The sequence below is a fragment of the Oryza sativa genome, chromosome 8 (assembly GCF_034140825.1).
Source record: "Oryza sativa Japonica Group chromosome 8, ASM3414082v1".
NCBI lineage: Eukaryota > Viridiplantae > Streptophyta > Magnoliopsida > Poales > Poaceae > Oryza > Oryza sativa.
In genome coordinates, this window is record NC_089042.1 from 22,420,478 (window position 1) to 22,436,892 (window position 16,415).

Here is a 16,415-nt window from a genome sequence, read left to right on the forward strand (position 1 = left end):
GAATAGACAAATTGTAATGGCATTTTTCACAATAGGCAATTTTGCAATAGCACGGATCCAATTAACCTAATTTAAAAAGGAGATTTGCGGCTTCTTTTCCGACGGATGCATGCCCTGTCGATGATACACCTTGGCTTTGATATTTCTTTTTAGTTGAATATTAGTAGAGAGGTACTCCCTCCATTTTATAATATACAACGCCGTTAATGTTACATATATCTTGATCGTTATGGGTTTAAGTTATTTTTAGTTACTAACTAAATACCCTTGCTTTGCCACGGAATTACAGTAAAGCCCAAAAAGCAAAACAAAACTATTCCCACTCTTTAAACATCTTATCATATTTGATACAATTTTGTACATGGATGTTGAGGTACACAACTGCTCGTAGTGATGAACAATTGATATCCACACTATATTTGATTTATATTGTTGACACTGGCATCATGGGCCCACCTGACAGTGGTACCAACATTCAACGTGGGCTCCGTTCGTTACCTCCTTTTCCCAACCTCCCTCCCTCATTTTCCGTGCGCATACTTTTTAAACTGCTAAACGGTGTGTTTTTTTAAAAAAAAATTCTATATGAAAGTTACTTAAAAAATCATATTAATTTATTTTTTAAAAAAATTAGCAAATATTTAATTAATCATACAATAATATGTGCTTTGTTTTGGGTGTCGGGGAGTCCCGAACACAGCCTTAAAGTAGTATAGAAGTATAAAATAAATAACAATTACATATAGTAAGATGAATATGTCCAAAAGTCAACCGTGTATATAAAAAATTCAGAGGAAGTGTTGCGTAGGAGTAGTTAACTCCACCACGGAACTAGCCTTTTGCCAGAAAAAAAAATCATTGCATCAGCATCTTGGCAATAGTTATGTATTACAACAATTTTAAAATTGTTATACCATAGAAATAAATCTTGTGGTATTAAAGTTTCTTGTAGTGTCTATTGGTGGAATATGCCACACATAGGGGCGGAGCTACCGTCCGGCTACCACAAGGAGCTGTCCGGCTCACCGTCAAATACACAATTGAATTTAATTTAAAGTTAAAAATCTTGTATCAAATAGTAGGTATATTTAAATTTGCTCGGGCCTAAAAATATTTCCTTCACCACTTGCCACATATGCAGTATCACACGGCAGCCAGGGACCATTTCCCGTCGGACCAACAAATTAATCATAACCATCCTCTCACCACTACAATAGCTATTTTTGCGTGTGGTTATTTTGATTTTTGCGTGCAGTTTTTACGCCTGTCTGGAACGCCCCGTCTGAAAAAATCACGTTTTTCTCGTGCGGGTGGCGCACCCGCACGCGAAAATCCGCTTATGCCGCTCGCACAGGAAAATCAAAATCCGAAAAAAAAATAAAATTTCAAATAATTGGAAACCCTAACCCAAGATCCGGGCACCCCACCGCCACCGCCGCCAAATCCGGACGGGGGACTGCCGCCGCCGCCAGATCCGGGCAAGGGGCAGCAGCCGCCGCCGGATCCGGGCATGGGGAGGGCGCTGCCGCTCCCGGCCGCCTCGCGCGAGCGTCAGGAGGGGAGAAGGTCGAGCGGCCTGTTAAATGACCTGCACACGAAAATTGATTTTCCTGTGCGGGCGACGACCCGGCTCTGGTCCCTCCATTTTTTTCATGCGGTTCAACGTACGGACCGCATGAAAACAAAATGAGGTGACGTCGAGGAAAATCAATGATACAGTATCTAGTGTTATGGCAGAGAACCCACACATCTGCCAAAAGGAACCATTAATTTCTTATCGGACGGACAATGATTGTAGTGGCAATGTGCATAAGTGATACTCTTTGTGCCAAAAATAAAGTTTAACCCAAGGGATGTATCTAGACGTGCATTATATTCAGATTTATTCTTACGGATCAGGATCCCCTGCAGTTGTAATAGGGACTGCAACTTTAGCAGTCGTTGCCTCACCGTTAGATCAAATAAGAACAGCTCAGATTCGGCCAGGGTACTGTAGCACGCACATAAAGTCCTGTTGCGCACTGTGGCATGTACTTAGCTCTGCCAGCCAGGTTGTGACGTGGCATATCTCTCTGCCGTTCATCAACTTTGATCCAACGGCTGTAAATGGATATGACTGCTTAACTTGCAGTCACTAACTAACTGCACTTGATATTGATTCCAGTTCATGGGTTCATGGGAAGAATCTACTGTCTCCGTCAAAAAAAAATAATGAACCTAAAATTTGATCTAACATATCATAGTACAACGAATCTAGACAGTACTATAATGTGTCACATCCAGTACTCCCTCAGTCTATGAAAACTAACTAGTATCAGATATGACATATCCTAGTATTATGAATCTGAACGTATATATCTCTAGACTTATAGAACTAGAATATATCAAATATGTCACGTATGGTCATAGATTCGTTTATTATGAAACGTAGGGAGTATAGTAGAGTGTCGTTTTTCTTGATCTGACACTAATTAATACGGAGCAAGTACCGGTGTCAGCTTTTGGAACGACAATATATCTTTCTCCCTGATATATCTTTCTCCATTTACTGTAGATTGTACAGTGCACCGATACTAATAACTATTATTACTCCGAGCATGTCTAAATTCGTAGTTCTTGAATAAGTCATATGTTACTATATTTTAGAACGGGGGAGTACCCGTTATGAACAGGCTCTGATGAGTCACCAATTAAGCGAATAGACACTAGTTGACTTGCATCACTCGATGATGTATATATATCTCATCAATATTAAGTCTACCTTATCTAATTATCACAAGCTACCGTCTGTGCCGCCAACTGATTGGTGGATTTAGCGGCCATTCATTTGCTGACATAGTTTACTGTAGATTGTACAGTGCACCGATACTAATAACTACTATTACCTCCGTGCATGTCTAAATTCGTAGTTCTTGAATAAGTCATACGTTACTATATTTTAAAACGGAGGGAGTACCCATTATGAACAGGCTCTGATGAGTCACCAATTAAGCGAATAGACACTAATTGACTTACATCGCTCGATGATGTATATATGTCACATCAATATTAACTCTACCTTATCTAATTATCACAAGCTGGTAGCAGCGTCGCCAACTGCTTGGTGGATTTAGCGGCCATCCGTTTGCTGATACCACTACTACAAAAACCATCTTTCGTGGCGGCCATTTTGGGTTTCCGCTGGTGGAAATCGCAGCCGCCACAAAGCAAAGGCCAGTGAAAATGTCGATCTTCGCTCGTGGTTATTTACCGCCAGCCAAAATACATCTTCGCTGGCGGCTGACAAAGGAACGTCCACCAGCAAAGACATGTCTTCGCTGGCGGTAGCCTTAGGATTGCTGCCAAAGAAGACATGTCTTTGCTGGCGGCAGACATAACACAGCCGCCAGCAAAGAAATATCTCCGCTTGCGGTAGCCTTAGGTCGGCCGCCAGCGAAGATAGTTCTTTGCTGGCGGCTCACATTATTTTAGGCCACGTGGCATGCTAGGAAAAATGAACTAAGGCTTCTATAGATGGACACGTGGCCCGACAGCGAAGATATGGACCGTCCTTGTTCCGACACATGGCCCGCCAGTGAAGATTCTATTTTTTTTAAAAAAAATAAAAACAATATTAGATATACTTTTTTTTTCTATTGTTTGTGCGCGTATTTCAGAGTCACACGTGGATGATATAACTAATCAAGCTATCGATAGAGTTTGTTATCTTTCACGTATTTTACAGCCACAGAGTATGAAGCAGAATAATATACATATATAATTCGGAAGCACCTATATATATGTACATTGACAAATTAAATTCGACCGACGACATAACATTTACAAGTATTTTGAATGAATTACAAAACCTTAGCTATATTAAACGCCTGCTCCAGTTAGACAGGGATTCGTTCTCCGGCAAGGCCAAAACTCCTTCGTTGTCGAAAAACTGCCCAAGCTGGTGTGCGCACTCACGGTGGATGAAGTAGCACATGTCCCGCTGAATGTCTTCAATGGATCTATCATCGAGCTCTCTTTCAGACTTGGGGAATTTTGGAAGCTGCATCAGATCATGACAGAATTAAGGAAATTAATTATTCACAATAATACAAGTTAGTGACTAATTTAACAAGTGTGTATTACTTACCTCGTCGTAATTCGCACAATATTTCCCATTAACCCTTAGGAACTCACAACAGTAATATCCGCATAGTATTGTTCCCACCGGTTGCTTGTGACACTTTCAACATCAAATAATTATAAGGTATATTAGGTTATTAAATGGAAACACACAAGCATTTATGAAAATTAAGTAGCACTGTTTGGCATCCATATGTACCCACCGGCCACTTATTGAGGACGAATATGCGTTCTCTTGAGTTTTTGCGTTGTCCGCCTCGCTGATAATACCTCTTTTAAATGCACTGTTTGTAGATATAATTAATTTACATTCGTCATATATTAAAACACGTCATGCTAATATATAACTTACAGATCGATAATTCTTAGAAATTCCTGATAGGTCTTGCTATCTTTATCGAGAGAATCCAAGACGTTGACTTCATTGTACTTTGGATAGAGAAGAAAGACTATCAAATGGTCACTGCAAACGAAATTGTTAGTCGAGCCATGATTATATGTATATACTCTTAGTGCATATTACAACTTACTCAAAGGCATATGGGGCATAAACACACTCCTTGTCCTGCGTAGATTCAAGCGCCATAGCTATGTACATAGCGACATCTAGCACCTTTTCCTGATGCCTTTGTGCTATGTAAGATTTCCTCTCATCGGGAGTCATCGCCTTGATGTGTTCTGGTAGCTTCTTTTCGTCTAGCGTGTATGTGTGGTTCGGCTTACTTATCCTGTGTCACACCCCAATCCAGCACCGCCGTACAACGGCACCTGATAGGAGCGTGTCGTAGGAAAAACAGCGCGAGCCGCTTCCTACGAAACCGCGATCTCAGTACCAGTCCCAGGATGTAGCGCTGGTACCCACGGTGACAAATATGAATCATTGCAATCCTTAAAATAAATAGTGGACTTATTTACCTTAACTTAGGTTGCAGCTCAGACAGCCCGAGAATGCAACCGACGACACGGACGAGGCAAACACCAACAACAGCGGCAGCAGCGGAACCAACGGTCTAACACCCAACACCACAGGCAGCAGCAGGGAACTAGGACAAACCCTAATCTTTACTTCACTTCAACTTCATCTTCAGAGCTGGCAGAACTATATTTATATAGAGCAAGGGTGAGTACTTACGTACTCAGCAAGCCATGGGAACTTAGGTGGTTAATGCAAGCTTCAAGGGAAGGCTGGTTAATTTAGCAATCAATTTTGTTTTCAAGATTTTCAACAATTTAAGTGTGTGCTTTCCACAACTAGAGCGAGACAAGTCTCAGCTCGGTCGGGGTGAGAAGTAACAAATTTATTTATCAAGATCTTTCAAATCTGGTTTATTTTTTCCAAACCAAACCAACTTTTCCAAACTTCCCGATAATAGTGGTCCCCAAACGACCAATCACTTCCAGGGACTCCCGGTCCCGCTGTCTTCCGGACAGCTAATTGCTTCCCAAGCATTAGGTTTCCCTAACCTTAACACCTTTTCATAAAACAGGGTAAAACAAAAACTACGCTAAGGAATCACCTCACATCCGCCCATGACCGTGGGCACGGCTGTTCGAATAGTTTGTTAACCTCTGCAGAGAGGTTACACTTTACCCACACGACATTACTAACCCGAATCACCCAGCCCGTGCAGAATGGCCACGTCTGGTGACCTAAGGGCTTTCATGACAAGGCATTTCGAGAGCATACACAGGGTTGCCATATGCCGACGAGAGGGGTCCCAGACCAACAACAGGTTAGGTCCCAGACCATACTATGCCAGGAAGCCCGGGGGTTCTCCCCGACACCACCCCGTTGAATCCACATGTCTCTCGGCATCAAGGCTCCCCCGATTAGCAATTTACTCAGCCAGGGGTGTCCCATTCCACCCGTGTGGTCGCACTATTGTATGCTCGGATGTAATTCCGAAGGAATCGGTCCTTAAATGCGACCACACATGCATTCCGCCCAGGAATGGCCTTGTGTCGCGAGTTTTATTTTTAAAACTCATTTTCTTTCACAAGGCACCGACTCAGGCGTCGGGTTTTCCAATCCTTTTGTAAACTAAGATTTACCCAAGAAGTTACTCAAATTTTAAGTTTGAAGGCGACCGTCGATACTCGCACAGAGTGCACGAATATCGAGGCGCAACTAGATGGTTACAAGGGAACATGATATAACAATCACAATGGAAGGATCAAATGCAACAAGTTAGGTAGGCCCGCCAATCTGCCTTGCAGACGGGGCAAGCAGATTGAGTGCAATCCTATCAATGCATAATATTTTTCAAGCAATATAATTAAATTCAAATATAGGCTCAAGATGTTCAAAGGTGGCTTGCCTTGCTCAGGGTCTTCACAGAGCTTCGCGAATCTATACGCAAACAATCAAAAACCTAAACAAAAGACCAAGAAAAGGATCCTATTTAGACTAAATAATAGTGCCATTAAATAGATCTCAATTTTACGGAATTATTGGAAGTGGAACGGGGTCAATTGGAGTTACGGATCGGGAGATATGGATTTTGGAAGTTTAATTGAAATTTATAGAAATAATATTCTCAAGAATATTATTGAGTGTCACTGGTGTGCGAGACCAAGGAAAATGATTCATGGGATTTTGGAATAGAGAAATGATTTATGGAATAGGGGAAAAAGGGTTTATTAAATCCCTTGAAAAAGAAAGGAAGGAGGGATGCCATATAGACTTCCTCGGGCGGCTTAGGCGCGGCCCGAGGGGTTTATGCAGCTTGGCCAGACCTAATGGGCCGGCGCGGGCGCGGGAGGGGCGGCCAAAGAGAGGGGGCGCGGGGAGAAAGAGGCCGACGCGGGTGGACGCGGTCCACCGCGTGGGACCCACATGGCGGTGGTTGGGTTCACGGTGGGGAGGGCGCACGCGGGGTGCGGCGCTAGGGTTTCGGGTGCGCGTGGCTTAGGAACGGTGCACCGGGTGGACAAACGGCGGCGGGCCCATACGCAGCCGCATGGCGCACCATCGTCCGCGCGCACGGAGGGGGAAAGCGGGGCTGGCCGGTTTGACTCGGTCTAGCCGAGTTGGCACCAACATGGCGCCTACGTGGCAGCCACGCGGGCCGGCGGGAGGAGGAAGAAAGGGGAAGCCGAGATGGATGGCGGACGGCGGCCGAGTTCACCGAAGCCTTGCGCGACGGATTTGGTCTTCGGGGAGCACACCGGAGTGACGATGGAGTCAAGAGGGAGCGACCCAACGGCTCGGATTCGCCGGAGGGAGGTCGGCGACGATGAATCGCGGCGGCGCACGCCGGCGGCGAGAAAAGGGGGAAAATCCACCGGTGCAATGGGAGTTCGATTCGGCGGGGTGGGAGCATCTCCGGTGTTCAAGGGGTGCATTCCCGGCATCGGATGGGGCAGAGGAGTACCGAGGAGGGCCGGTGACGAGCGGCGGCCTCCGGGATCGGACGGCAATGGCAGCGGGGCTATGCCGGGCGGCGGCGGGGCTTGGGGCGGCATCCACGCGCGTTCGGGAGGGCTACCGAGCCACTACGCAAGCTAGAGGGGAAGAGGAAAGGCGGGGAGGGAGAACGGGGCTACCGCGTTGGGATCTCCTCGGCCTCGGGCCGGGAAAGGGGAAGAAGACGGCGCCCGGAGGTCCCCTTCGGCTCCGCGCGCTTGCCGACTTTCCGGCATGCGCAACGGCGAGGAAGGTGGTGGCGGCAAGGCGGCAAGAACAGAGGAAGAGCGGGGAGCAGCTTGGCTTTTATAGGCGGAGAAGAGGCGGTTTAGGAGGGGGAACCGACTTAGATGGTCAAGGGAGCTCGAATGTCGCGTGTGGTCAAGGTGGGGGTGGCGAACTTGGCAGTCACGGGCGGCAGAGGGGGGGGTCGATGGTGCCGGTCGGGGAAAAAAGCAAAAAGGGGAGGGAGGAAAGGGGGCTCTGCCCATGCCATTCTGGGAGAAAGGAGGAGGGAGAGAGAGCTCTGCCTCCGGGAGTTGGACGCACATGGCTTGGAGCGGCCGGGCATGCGGCAACAGGGCACGGGCGGCGTCTGGACGGACGCGGCGACAACTGAGCGCGGCGACCGACCGAGCGTGGTTAGCCACGCGCGCGCGCGCGGGAAACCGACGGGCGGCGGCGAAAATCGAATGGTGGCGGTTTGAATCGGCGGGGCGCTGGTGGGGAGCGGTTTGGGCGCGGCGAGGGAGAGTGAGAGAGAACGAGAGAGAGAACGTCCGAGAGAGGGGAGAGAGACGGCGCTCTCTCTTGGTGGTCACGCGCGGCGCACGTGGAGAGAGAGGAGGAAACGGACTGAGAGAGAGTGATGGGCCGAGGGAGAGGAATTCGGCCCACAAAAGCAGAGGGAGGCAAAATAGACTTTTTTAGATGGATTGAATGTGGAGACAATTTGAATTGGAGGGAATTTAACCTTGATACTTGGACTCTAGGAACAATAAGGAAGAGTCGAAGAAGGATTCAAAACGGGAATTGAATATTTTTGTAGTCGGAGCGAATATTCGGCAAGGATTCAAAGGAAGGGATCGACTTTCTGGATTGAATTCAAATTGGATATTTGAGCTCAACAAAGTTTGGAGAAGCCAAGGAGGGGATTCAAAGAGCGAATTTGATACTTTCGGAAATGGGAAGGAATTTCGATGAGGCATGATTCTCGATGTCGATGGGAAGTTGGAGTTCAAAGCGAGAATTGATATTCTAGGGATATATTTGTATTTGGTGGCTCAAGGATTATTGAGAGGGGGGGTTTAAAGAAATCTTGTACCATGGGACAAATATTTGGGAAGGAGTTCAAGGATAGATAGATAGACAGAGAGATAGGTTGATAGGTAGAGGAACGGATAGACAGATGGATAGATAAACAGATAGATAGGTATAGTAGATAGATAGATGGATCGATAGATAGATAGATCGTTAGGTAGATCGATGTATAGATAGATTGATAGGTAGATAGGTTGATAGGTCGAGACCCAGAGAGAGACGGGATGGAAGAGAAGGAAGAGGTGGACCGGAAAAAGGAAGAAGGAATCCAACCTATGGGGGAGGTTAACTAGACTTTTACAGAGAGATTTAATTGGAAGGTTTTAGGGTTGGAGTCTGGACTTGAATTTCGAAGTCGATACTCGGTCTTGGGAGAATAGAAAGGAGTCAAGGAAGAGAACAATATTCGGAGACGAGTCAAAGGGAGATGGATAATTTAGAGAAAGAGAGTGTAACTTGGGAGTTTGAGTTTGACTACTTGACGAGATATGCGGGTGAGGATTTTGAAGAGAAGTCTGAATAGAAGGGTTCGGACTTCGAGATTATTTCAGAACGGATATCATTTTGGGAAGAGCTCAAGGCGAAAGGGATTGACTCTTGGGGTTTAGAGTTCAAGGGTGGAAGTGATCTCGATTTGCATATTCAAACTTGGGTCAGAAGTTCGAGAAAGAGAACTAGGGTAGATTGACGAACCAATACAGAGAGAAAGATAGATGAATCAAAACCTGAGAAGTTGAATTCGAATTTGAGAATCGGTTTGAAGGAACCAAGGAGAGAGTTTATGACGCGAAGGTGAATCCTTGGACGGAGTTAGGGTTCGGGCATTCGACAAAGTTCACAGATGGGGTTCCAGGAGGGGATTCCGAATAGAAGGAATCGAGCTTCGGGACTATATTGGGATGGAAATTTTGAGGAGACGATTTTTGATAACAGGGTATCGGGACCAGGGAGGGATTTAAATTGAGATCTTTGGCACAACTTAGACTTAACACTCAAAGAACAAAATTTTCGCAATTAGGATTTTCAATAAATTAGCTTTTAACGTCCCGCAGAAAGCGGAGCGTTACATCCTGCACGGGTTTAGGTAGGCGACAGGTTTTTTCATCTCTTCAGCTTCCACGTAATTCATCCTGCCAACAATGGATGATCAAATGAGCTACGCATATAGGTGTAGTGATTTATTAACATGTTCAAGTCTAGAACTTACAGACACCAGATGGCAATTAAATTGGCGTCCAGCCTCTTCCTACGGTAGAGGGGATGCATATCGGAGAAATGGACTTGGAGTAGACAAGGACCGCTCCAGAAGATGTTCTCCCCCACGGCAACTGTGAATGATGAAATGCCTTTCATGGTGCTTGCCCTAATGTACCAATTGTGCCACCTTCTTAGTTGCCACGGTCCTTCTCTTAGTTGCCAGTCGTAAATGAATGGTTTGCCATTCTCAAATTCGTGTGGCACGTCTGGGGAATTGATATAGTTGAGATAGTCATCCATGGTTTGCTTGAACCCTTTTAATTTTCTTTTATCAAATTCGGCATTTATGATATCTTTCTCCCTTCCTCGGAATGCCGTTACCATATACTGTTTCTTGGACGCACTTTTTGCTTTGTGCTTGTGCGTCCTTACCATCACTGGCACATCGGCACCCTTAGATTCCTCTGGTTGCGATGGCTCTGGTTGTGATGGCTCTGGTTGATCGGGCATTGGCTGTTCAGGCACCGCTTCAATTTCACCCGCCGCTAGCTTTGTAGGCTTTGCTTGTACAGGCTCTGATGGTTGTGCGGGAGACATTTCCCGTATTGCTAGCTATGATTGTCGCTTTGCAAGCACTGATTGTTCTTCTGCATCCTTTTCAGTCGGAGGTGATGCAACAGGAGGCTCTGATCCTGGAGGTGATGCAACTGGTGGCTCTGGTCTAGGAGGTGATGCAACAGGAGCCTGTAATCCTGGACGTTGTTGACGGTCGTTATCGACCAGTTTCGACCGTCAATATTACCCAATTAATGAAGACTGGCTATGCTTGCAATGCATTATTCCATAAATAAAATATTCTATTCCACTATATGCTTGGAAAACTAACCATGCAGGAGAAGCTATCAAAATGGAGGAGAATCGACAGTACAACAATCGATCAATCAAACGGACACTGTCGAGAATCAGACTTGTGGATAGATGGGCTGAGAACTCAGATATGACATGATCAAATAAGCCCAAAATTCCATGTTCTAAGTTAAGGGACAAACGAGGAATCCACCTGCCGAATTGTGGGCTGATTGGGCCTGGCCAGGGTTCGGCCGAACCCCCTGGTTCGGCCGAACCACTAGCTGTATGTATACTAGAAGTACAGGAATGATACTTTTCTTATTCTTTCTCCACTTAACTTAGACTATATTTTAGCGAGAGTAGTTCTTAGTTATTTCTTCTATGTGTCACCCTACCCTTTGAACTTAATTAACCCCTGCATAGACTTTGACGTATATAAGTAACATATAAACTATTAGCATAGTACTCTCTTATCATATCTTCCCTTGGGATAAAATAAATACGATACCTTGGAATACTCCCGGGTGAAATGCTACAATGGTATATCCGTGCGCTTGCGGATCATATCTATGACCATAATATACCAGGATTATTTCTAGTGCTATTACTGGGAATTATATTCCCAGTAGTGTCGCTAAGAAATACCAACAGAGGTGATGCAACTGGTGGCTCTGGTCTAGGGGGTCAAGCAATAGGACTATCCCTCGGACTGGCTACGACTGGTGGACGCGACGGTGACACCGATATCCTTGGTGGACGATCAGTTCCATCCATTGACCCTAGTTCAATATCATTCTTATGCCATAGTATGAATTGGTTGACGGCATCTCTAAGGTACACAATCTACTCAGTAGTTGGAAAGTCGAGCTCGTGCATCCAGTAAGCCTCAATGACCGTCCGGACCTCTACCTTGGCGTAGTCATCCGGAATGTCTTGGCAATGAAACCTGCGGCCTAGTATGAACCTCCCAGTTGCAATGAGTATTTTCTTTCCCACCCTACCGACCAGAATCAAGTGCTTGCACGGAGTATCCTCCGTTACATCATCGAAAGGATAGCTCGGCTCAGGCTCTAAAACAGCAACTAGATGACGAAGATTCCTCCGTGACTACTTGCATGCAAATATCTTCCTCGATGACGGCCTGAGTTTCCTTGCCCTTGTCACCTGTGGGTTGCTCTTGGGTGGGTTTGTCGATTGATATCCTTTGAAGGTGAATTTATGTTAGTTGCGAAATGCAATCATTTTCTTATTGTAAGTCCGAAAAGAAGGCAAAATTTAGATACTAATTTTGTACTACAACTATAATATTGTTATCGCCAACAAACTCCTTGATCGCTTAAAGCAATCAATGAGATTGGTAACGACAACAATATTACAATCCACCAACCCTGACCATTTCAAACTACCTAATTAAGTTCCTTAATTATCAAAGAATGACAGATTTCGAAGTGCATGGAAAATTTTGGCGTCTAGGTCGGTTCCGTCCATGGACTACCCTGACCAATCCAACAAAATTTCCCATGCAGTTCGTATTCTGTGATGGCTTGATAACATAGGAACTACATTAAAAGTACGGCCAATCTATCAATTCATCCATTTCAGCTAAATTTCAAACCCTAAACCTAATTAAGTTCCTTAATTATCAAAGAATGACAGATTTCGAAGTGCATGGAAAATTTCGGTGTCTAGGTCGGTTCCGTCCATGGACTACCCTGACCAATCCAACAAAATTCCCCATGCACTTCGTATTCTGTGATGGTTTGATATCACATATAACATCTCACATCTCAATAACCCCTAAGTCCCAAAGTTTACATATCTCAAAGTGCACATATGAAATATGAACTACATCTCACATATGAACTACTTATGGACAAAGTTCATGGCAATGTAAATCAGATTTCATTTAGAACATATCAGATTTCAGAATTTCAGAGTATATGAAAATTTCACCCCCAATTCCTGCATTCAGAATTTCACCCAAAATTGCATTCTCTCATATTTCAAACACTCATTCTCTCAGATACTACAACATTTCATTGCAAAACCATATATATAGCCATACATCACTGGATTTCAGAATTTAAATCACACTTGCAACAATCTGAATTTATATGGAAAAAAGAGCACGATGATATATATGCAGTTTCAGTGCATCAGTCAAACAAAACAGCAAATAAAATCTATCCAAATTCATCCATCCATCAACCAATTCATATTGCACAATCTGAACTTATATGAAAAAAAAATAGCAACAATCCACAAGTTTCAAACTAGCTACAATCTGAACTTATATGACAAAAAATAGCAAAATTTCATATGCAGTTTCAGTTCATAATTCCATCCAAAAGTTCATCCAAAATTTTGAATTGGGCTAGCTATAGATATGACATCTCAATAATCCCTAAGTCCCAACTACATCTCACATATATATCATTTCATCAATATATATCAATTACAGATTACGAAATGGGGTGAAAAAAATATATCATTTCATCAATTCATCCATCCATCAACCAATCACTTCTGATTCAAAAGGGAACATAACAACATATAAAGCAGTATGCATGTCAAAATAGCAAGTTTTAAATCACATTTGCAACATTCTGAACTTATTTGAAAAAAAAAGGTTACAATTATATATATATGCGGTTTCATTTAAGAATTCCATCCAAAATTTCATCCAAAAGTTCGTCCAAAATTCCATTAACTACTGCTGTAACTATAAATTATAAAGTTCATCCAAAATGCCTTCTGCCACATATTGCAAACCCCCCAAATATTTCTGCATTCCCCCAAATTTTACCAACCAATTTGCATTCATCCAAAATTGATCTCAACCATTTGCAACATTCAAGTTTTAAATCATCTATACATTCATGTTTTTAAATCACATTTGCAACCATTCAATTGCAGTGCCATCTGCCACATTGCAAATCCCCTGCAAACCCCCCAACCAATTTGCATTCACCCAAAATTCATCTCAATTCAGTCATTCATCATTCATCAATTTTCATCACCATTCATCAATTCTCAGCATTCATCAGCATTTCCAGCATAGGTAGGATGCGCAGAGGAGGGGGATGTACCTGGAGGCGTGTGACGATGGCTTCGGCTGCCCGGCGAGTAGCGTAGGCAGCGGCGGCGATTCCTGATGCGGCAGTTGAGAGGAGGAAGAGGCAGAGAGGAGGTCCCGGCGGTGGCAACGATGGTCTTGGCGCGGCAGCCGAGAGGAGGAAGAGTCGGCGGGGAGGAGGTCCCGGCGGCGGTGAAGACGGTCCTGGCACAACAACGAGTCCCGGCGCGGCTGAGGAGGAGAAGATGGGGTTAATCAGAGAGAAGATAGAAGAGGGGAGGCGGAGGGCGTGGGCTCACCTTGGTGAAAGGAGGCGGCGACGACGTGTCCCTGCGCGGCGGCGGCATCCTGGCGGTGGCGGGGGGACGGCGTGGACGACGAGGACCCGGCGGCAGCGACTCCCGAGGTCGAGGCGGCCGGCCGAGGTGGAGACGGCGTGGACAACGAGGACCCGGCGGCGGCGACTCCCGAGGTTGAGGCGGCCGGCCAAGGTAGAGGCGGCATGGACGACGAGGACCCGGCGGCGGTGATGACTCCTGAGGTGGAGACGGCTGGCCGAGGTGGAGGCAGCGTCGACGACGAGGACCCGGCGGTGGCGGAGAGAATGACGGTGGGAGCTGGATCTGGCGGTGCCGATGGCGGCAGAGAGGAGGAGGAGGAGGAGGAGGCGCGAATGGAGCAGCTGTGTCCGAATGGAGGATGGCGCGAATGGAGGAGGAGGCTGCGGCGGTGGCGGGCGCTAGGGTTATCGCTAGCGGCGGTGCTTGAAATTTTGGCAGCAAGCGCACCTCGGGGACTTAGTAAATTTTTCGCTCGCGCGTGCTAGCTACTTATAGGCGAAGAGATTTTCGCTGGCGGAGGAATGCGCCGACCGCTAGCGAAAACATTTTTTTGCTGGTGGAGGATTCCATGGACCGCTAGGGAAAAGGGTTTTCGCTAGCGGCAAGCTTATGTGGGTTTTCACTAGCGGCACTCTTTTGTGGGCCGCTAGCGAAAACAGTTTTCGCTAGCGGTGGGCTAAGCCGGCCGCCAGCGAAAACCCTTTGGCCCCACATGTCATTCTCACTTAAAAAAATAATTTTATTTTTTTTACACAGATATGATTAATTTATCAAAAAAAATTAATAAGATATGATATTATTTCTTATCACTTTTTTTAATGTTTGCACTTGATATTTTTTTAATGCATATAAATAAATTTATACCAAACTATTTTTTGATCCAAAAATTATCATGTCACCATATATATCCATATACAAAAATTCATCATCTATCATTGTCACGCATTATAATACAAATAAATTCATCGATACGTCCAATATGATATACATAATAAATTAGCATCTAACATTTTTCCCTACACCTTCATTTCTCAAGTATGGCTTCAGCGATTCCCCAATTGATTCTTCGACGCGTAATATCTTGTTTCGAAAATCTGTGAATAATGTCATGTTCTCATATTGATTGTATGCCTCGACATCTTCGACATCATCAACTTGCAAAATCCTTTGTTTTCTCGAAATAACTATGTCTTTCTTCAAATGAGATGGGTCTGTCACATAGAAAACTTGAGCGACCCGATCGGCAAGCACCCATGGGTCATCCTTGTGGCCTACGTTGTCGAAGTCAACAATTGTCAGCCCAAAGTTGTCCACAAACACGCCGGCTGGGTGTTTCACCCATCGGCACCGAAACAGTGGAATCTGCATATTTGGCCCGTAGTCTAGTTCGCAGATTTCATCTTCGAATCCATAGTATGTGCTCTTTTGCCCAGTTGTGTCGATTGCTTCTACTCGAACGCCATTGTTTTGGCATGCACTCCTTTTGTCTTTCGCTTTTGTGTAAAACGTGTATCCATTCAGATCATATGCTTGCCACAAGGTATACACACTTGATGGCCCGTCGGCCAGCATTTTAATTGTTCTTTCTTCCATGGTATGGCCATCTGGTAGATAGAGGTTCTTGAACCATTTAGTAAAGTGATGCTTGTGTTTCTTCATGATCCATGCATTAGATCGCCCCACATTTGTTGCTTGTAATTCCTGCAGGTGTTGCTCCATGTACGGCTCCACTATTGCGAGTTGCTGCAGCACAGTGAAATGAGCATCTTTCACTTTTTTGTAGTCATTGTCGTGGATTCTTTTTTTCCTCTTGTTCCTTTCCCAGATAATCTACCTTCATGTCGAGGTACCGGTAAACCAATTGCTTTCCCATCTTTTAGGTAATCAATGCAACACACAACGACCTCCTCGGTTGTTTATCCCTCTATCATGGATCCCTCTGGGTGGGCGTGGTTCCGTACGTAGCCTTTTAGAATGGACATGTATCATTCGAAAGGCCACATCTGATGCAGGTACAGGGGCCCAAGTGCAATTATCTGAGGCACGATATGAACTATGAGGTGTTGCATCATATCGAAAAATGATGGAGGGAAACACATCTCAAGCT

At 45.0% G+C, this 16,415-nt stretch overlaps 1 protein-coding gene across 1 annotated transcript; it reads right to left on the reverse strand.

Annotated features, from left to right (window-relative positions):
- Positions 1-3,732: 3,732 nt before the first annotated feature.
- Positions 3,733-14,751, reverse strand: LOC107281854 (uncharacterized). The gene is made up of 6 exons (XM_015793372.3): positions 14,267-14,751; positions 13,981-14,198; positions 4,472-4,582; positions 4,323-4,403; positions 4,127-4,219; positions 3,733-4,039 (listed from the first exon to the last, which is right to left on the reverse strand). The coding sequence occupies exons 1-5, from the start codon at positions 14,312-14,314 to the stop codon at positions 4,162-4,164; spliced, it is 516 nt and encodes a 171-aa protein (XP_015648858.1). The 5' UTR covers positions 14,315-14,751; the 3' UTR covers positions 3,733-4,039; positions 4,127-4,161.
- Positions 14,752-16,415: the final 1,664 nt, after the last annotated feature.

Coding starts and splice junctions, on each gene's coding strand:
- LOC107281854 (XM_015793372.3), bottom strand. CDS start 14,314: ATGCCGCCGCCGCGCAGGGACACGTCGTCGCCGCCTCCTTTCACCAAG. Junction 14,199..14,266: donor CGCCGCCTCCTTTCACCAAG/GTGAGCCCACGC, acceptor TCTCCTCCTCAG/CCGCGCCGGGACTCGTTGTT. Junction 4,220..4,322: donor TCGTCCTCAATAAGTGGCCG/GTGGGTACATAT, acceptor TGATGTTGAAAG/TGTCACAAGCAACCGGTGGG.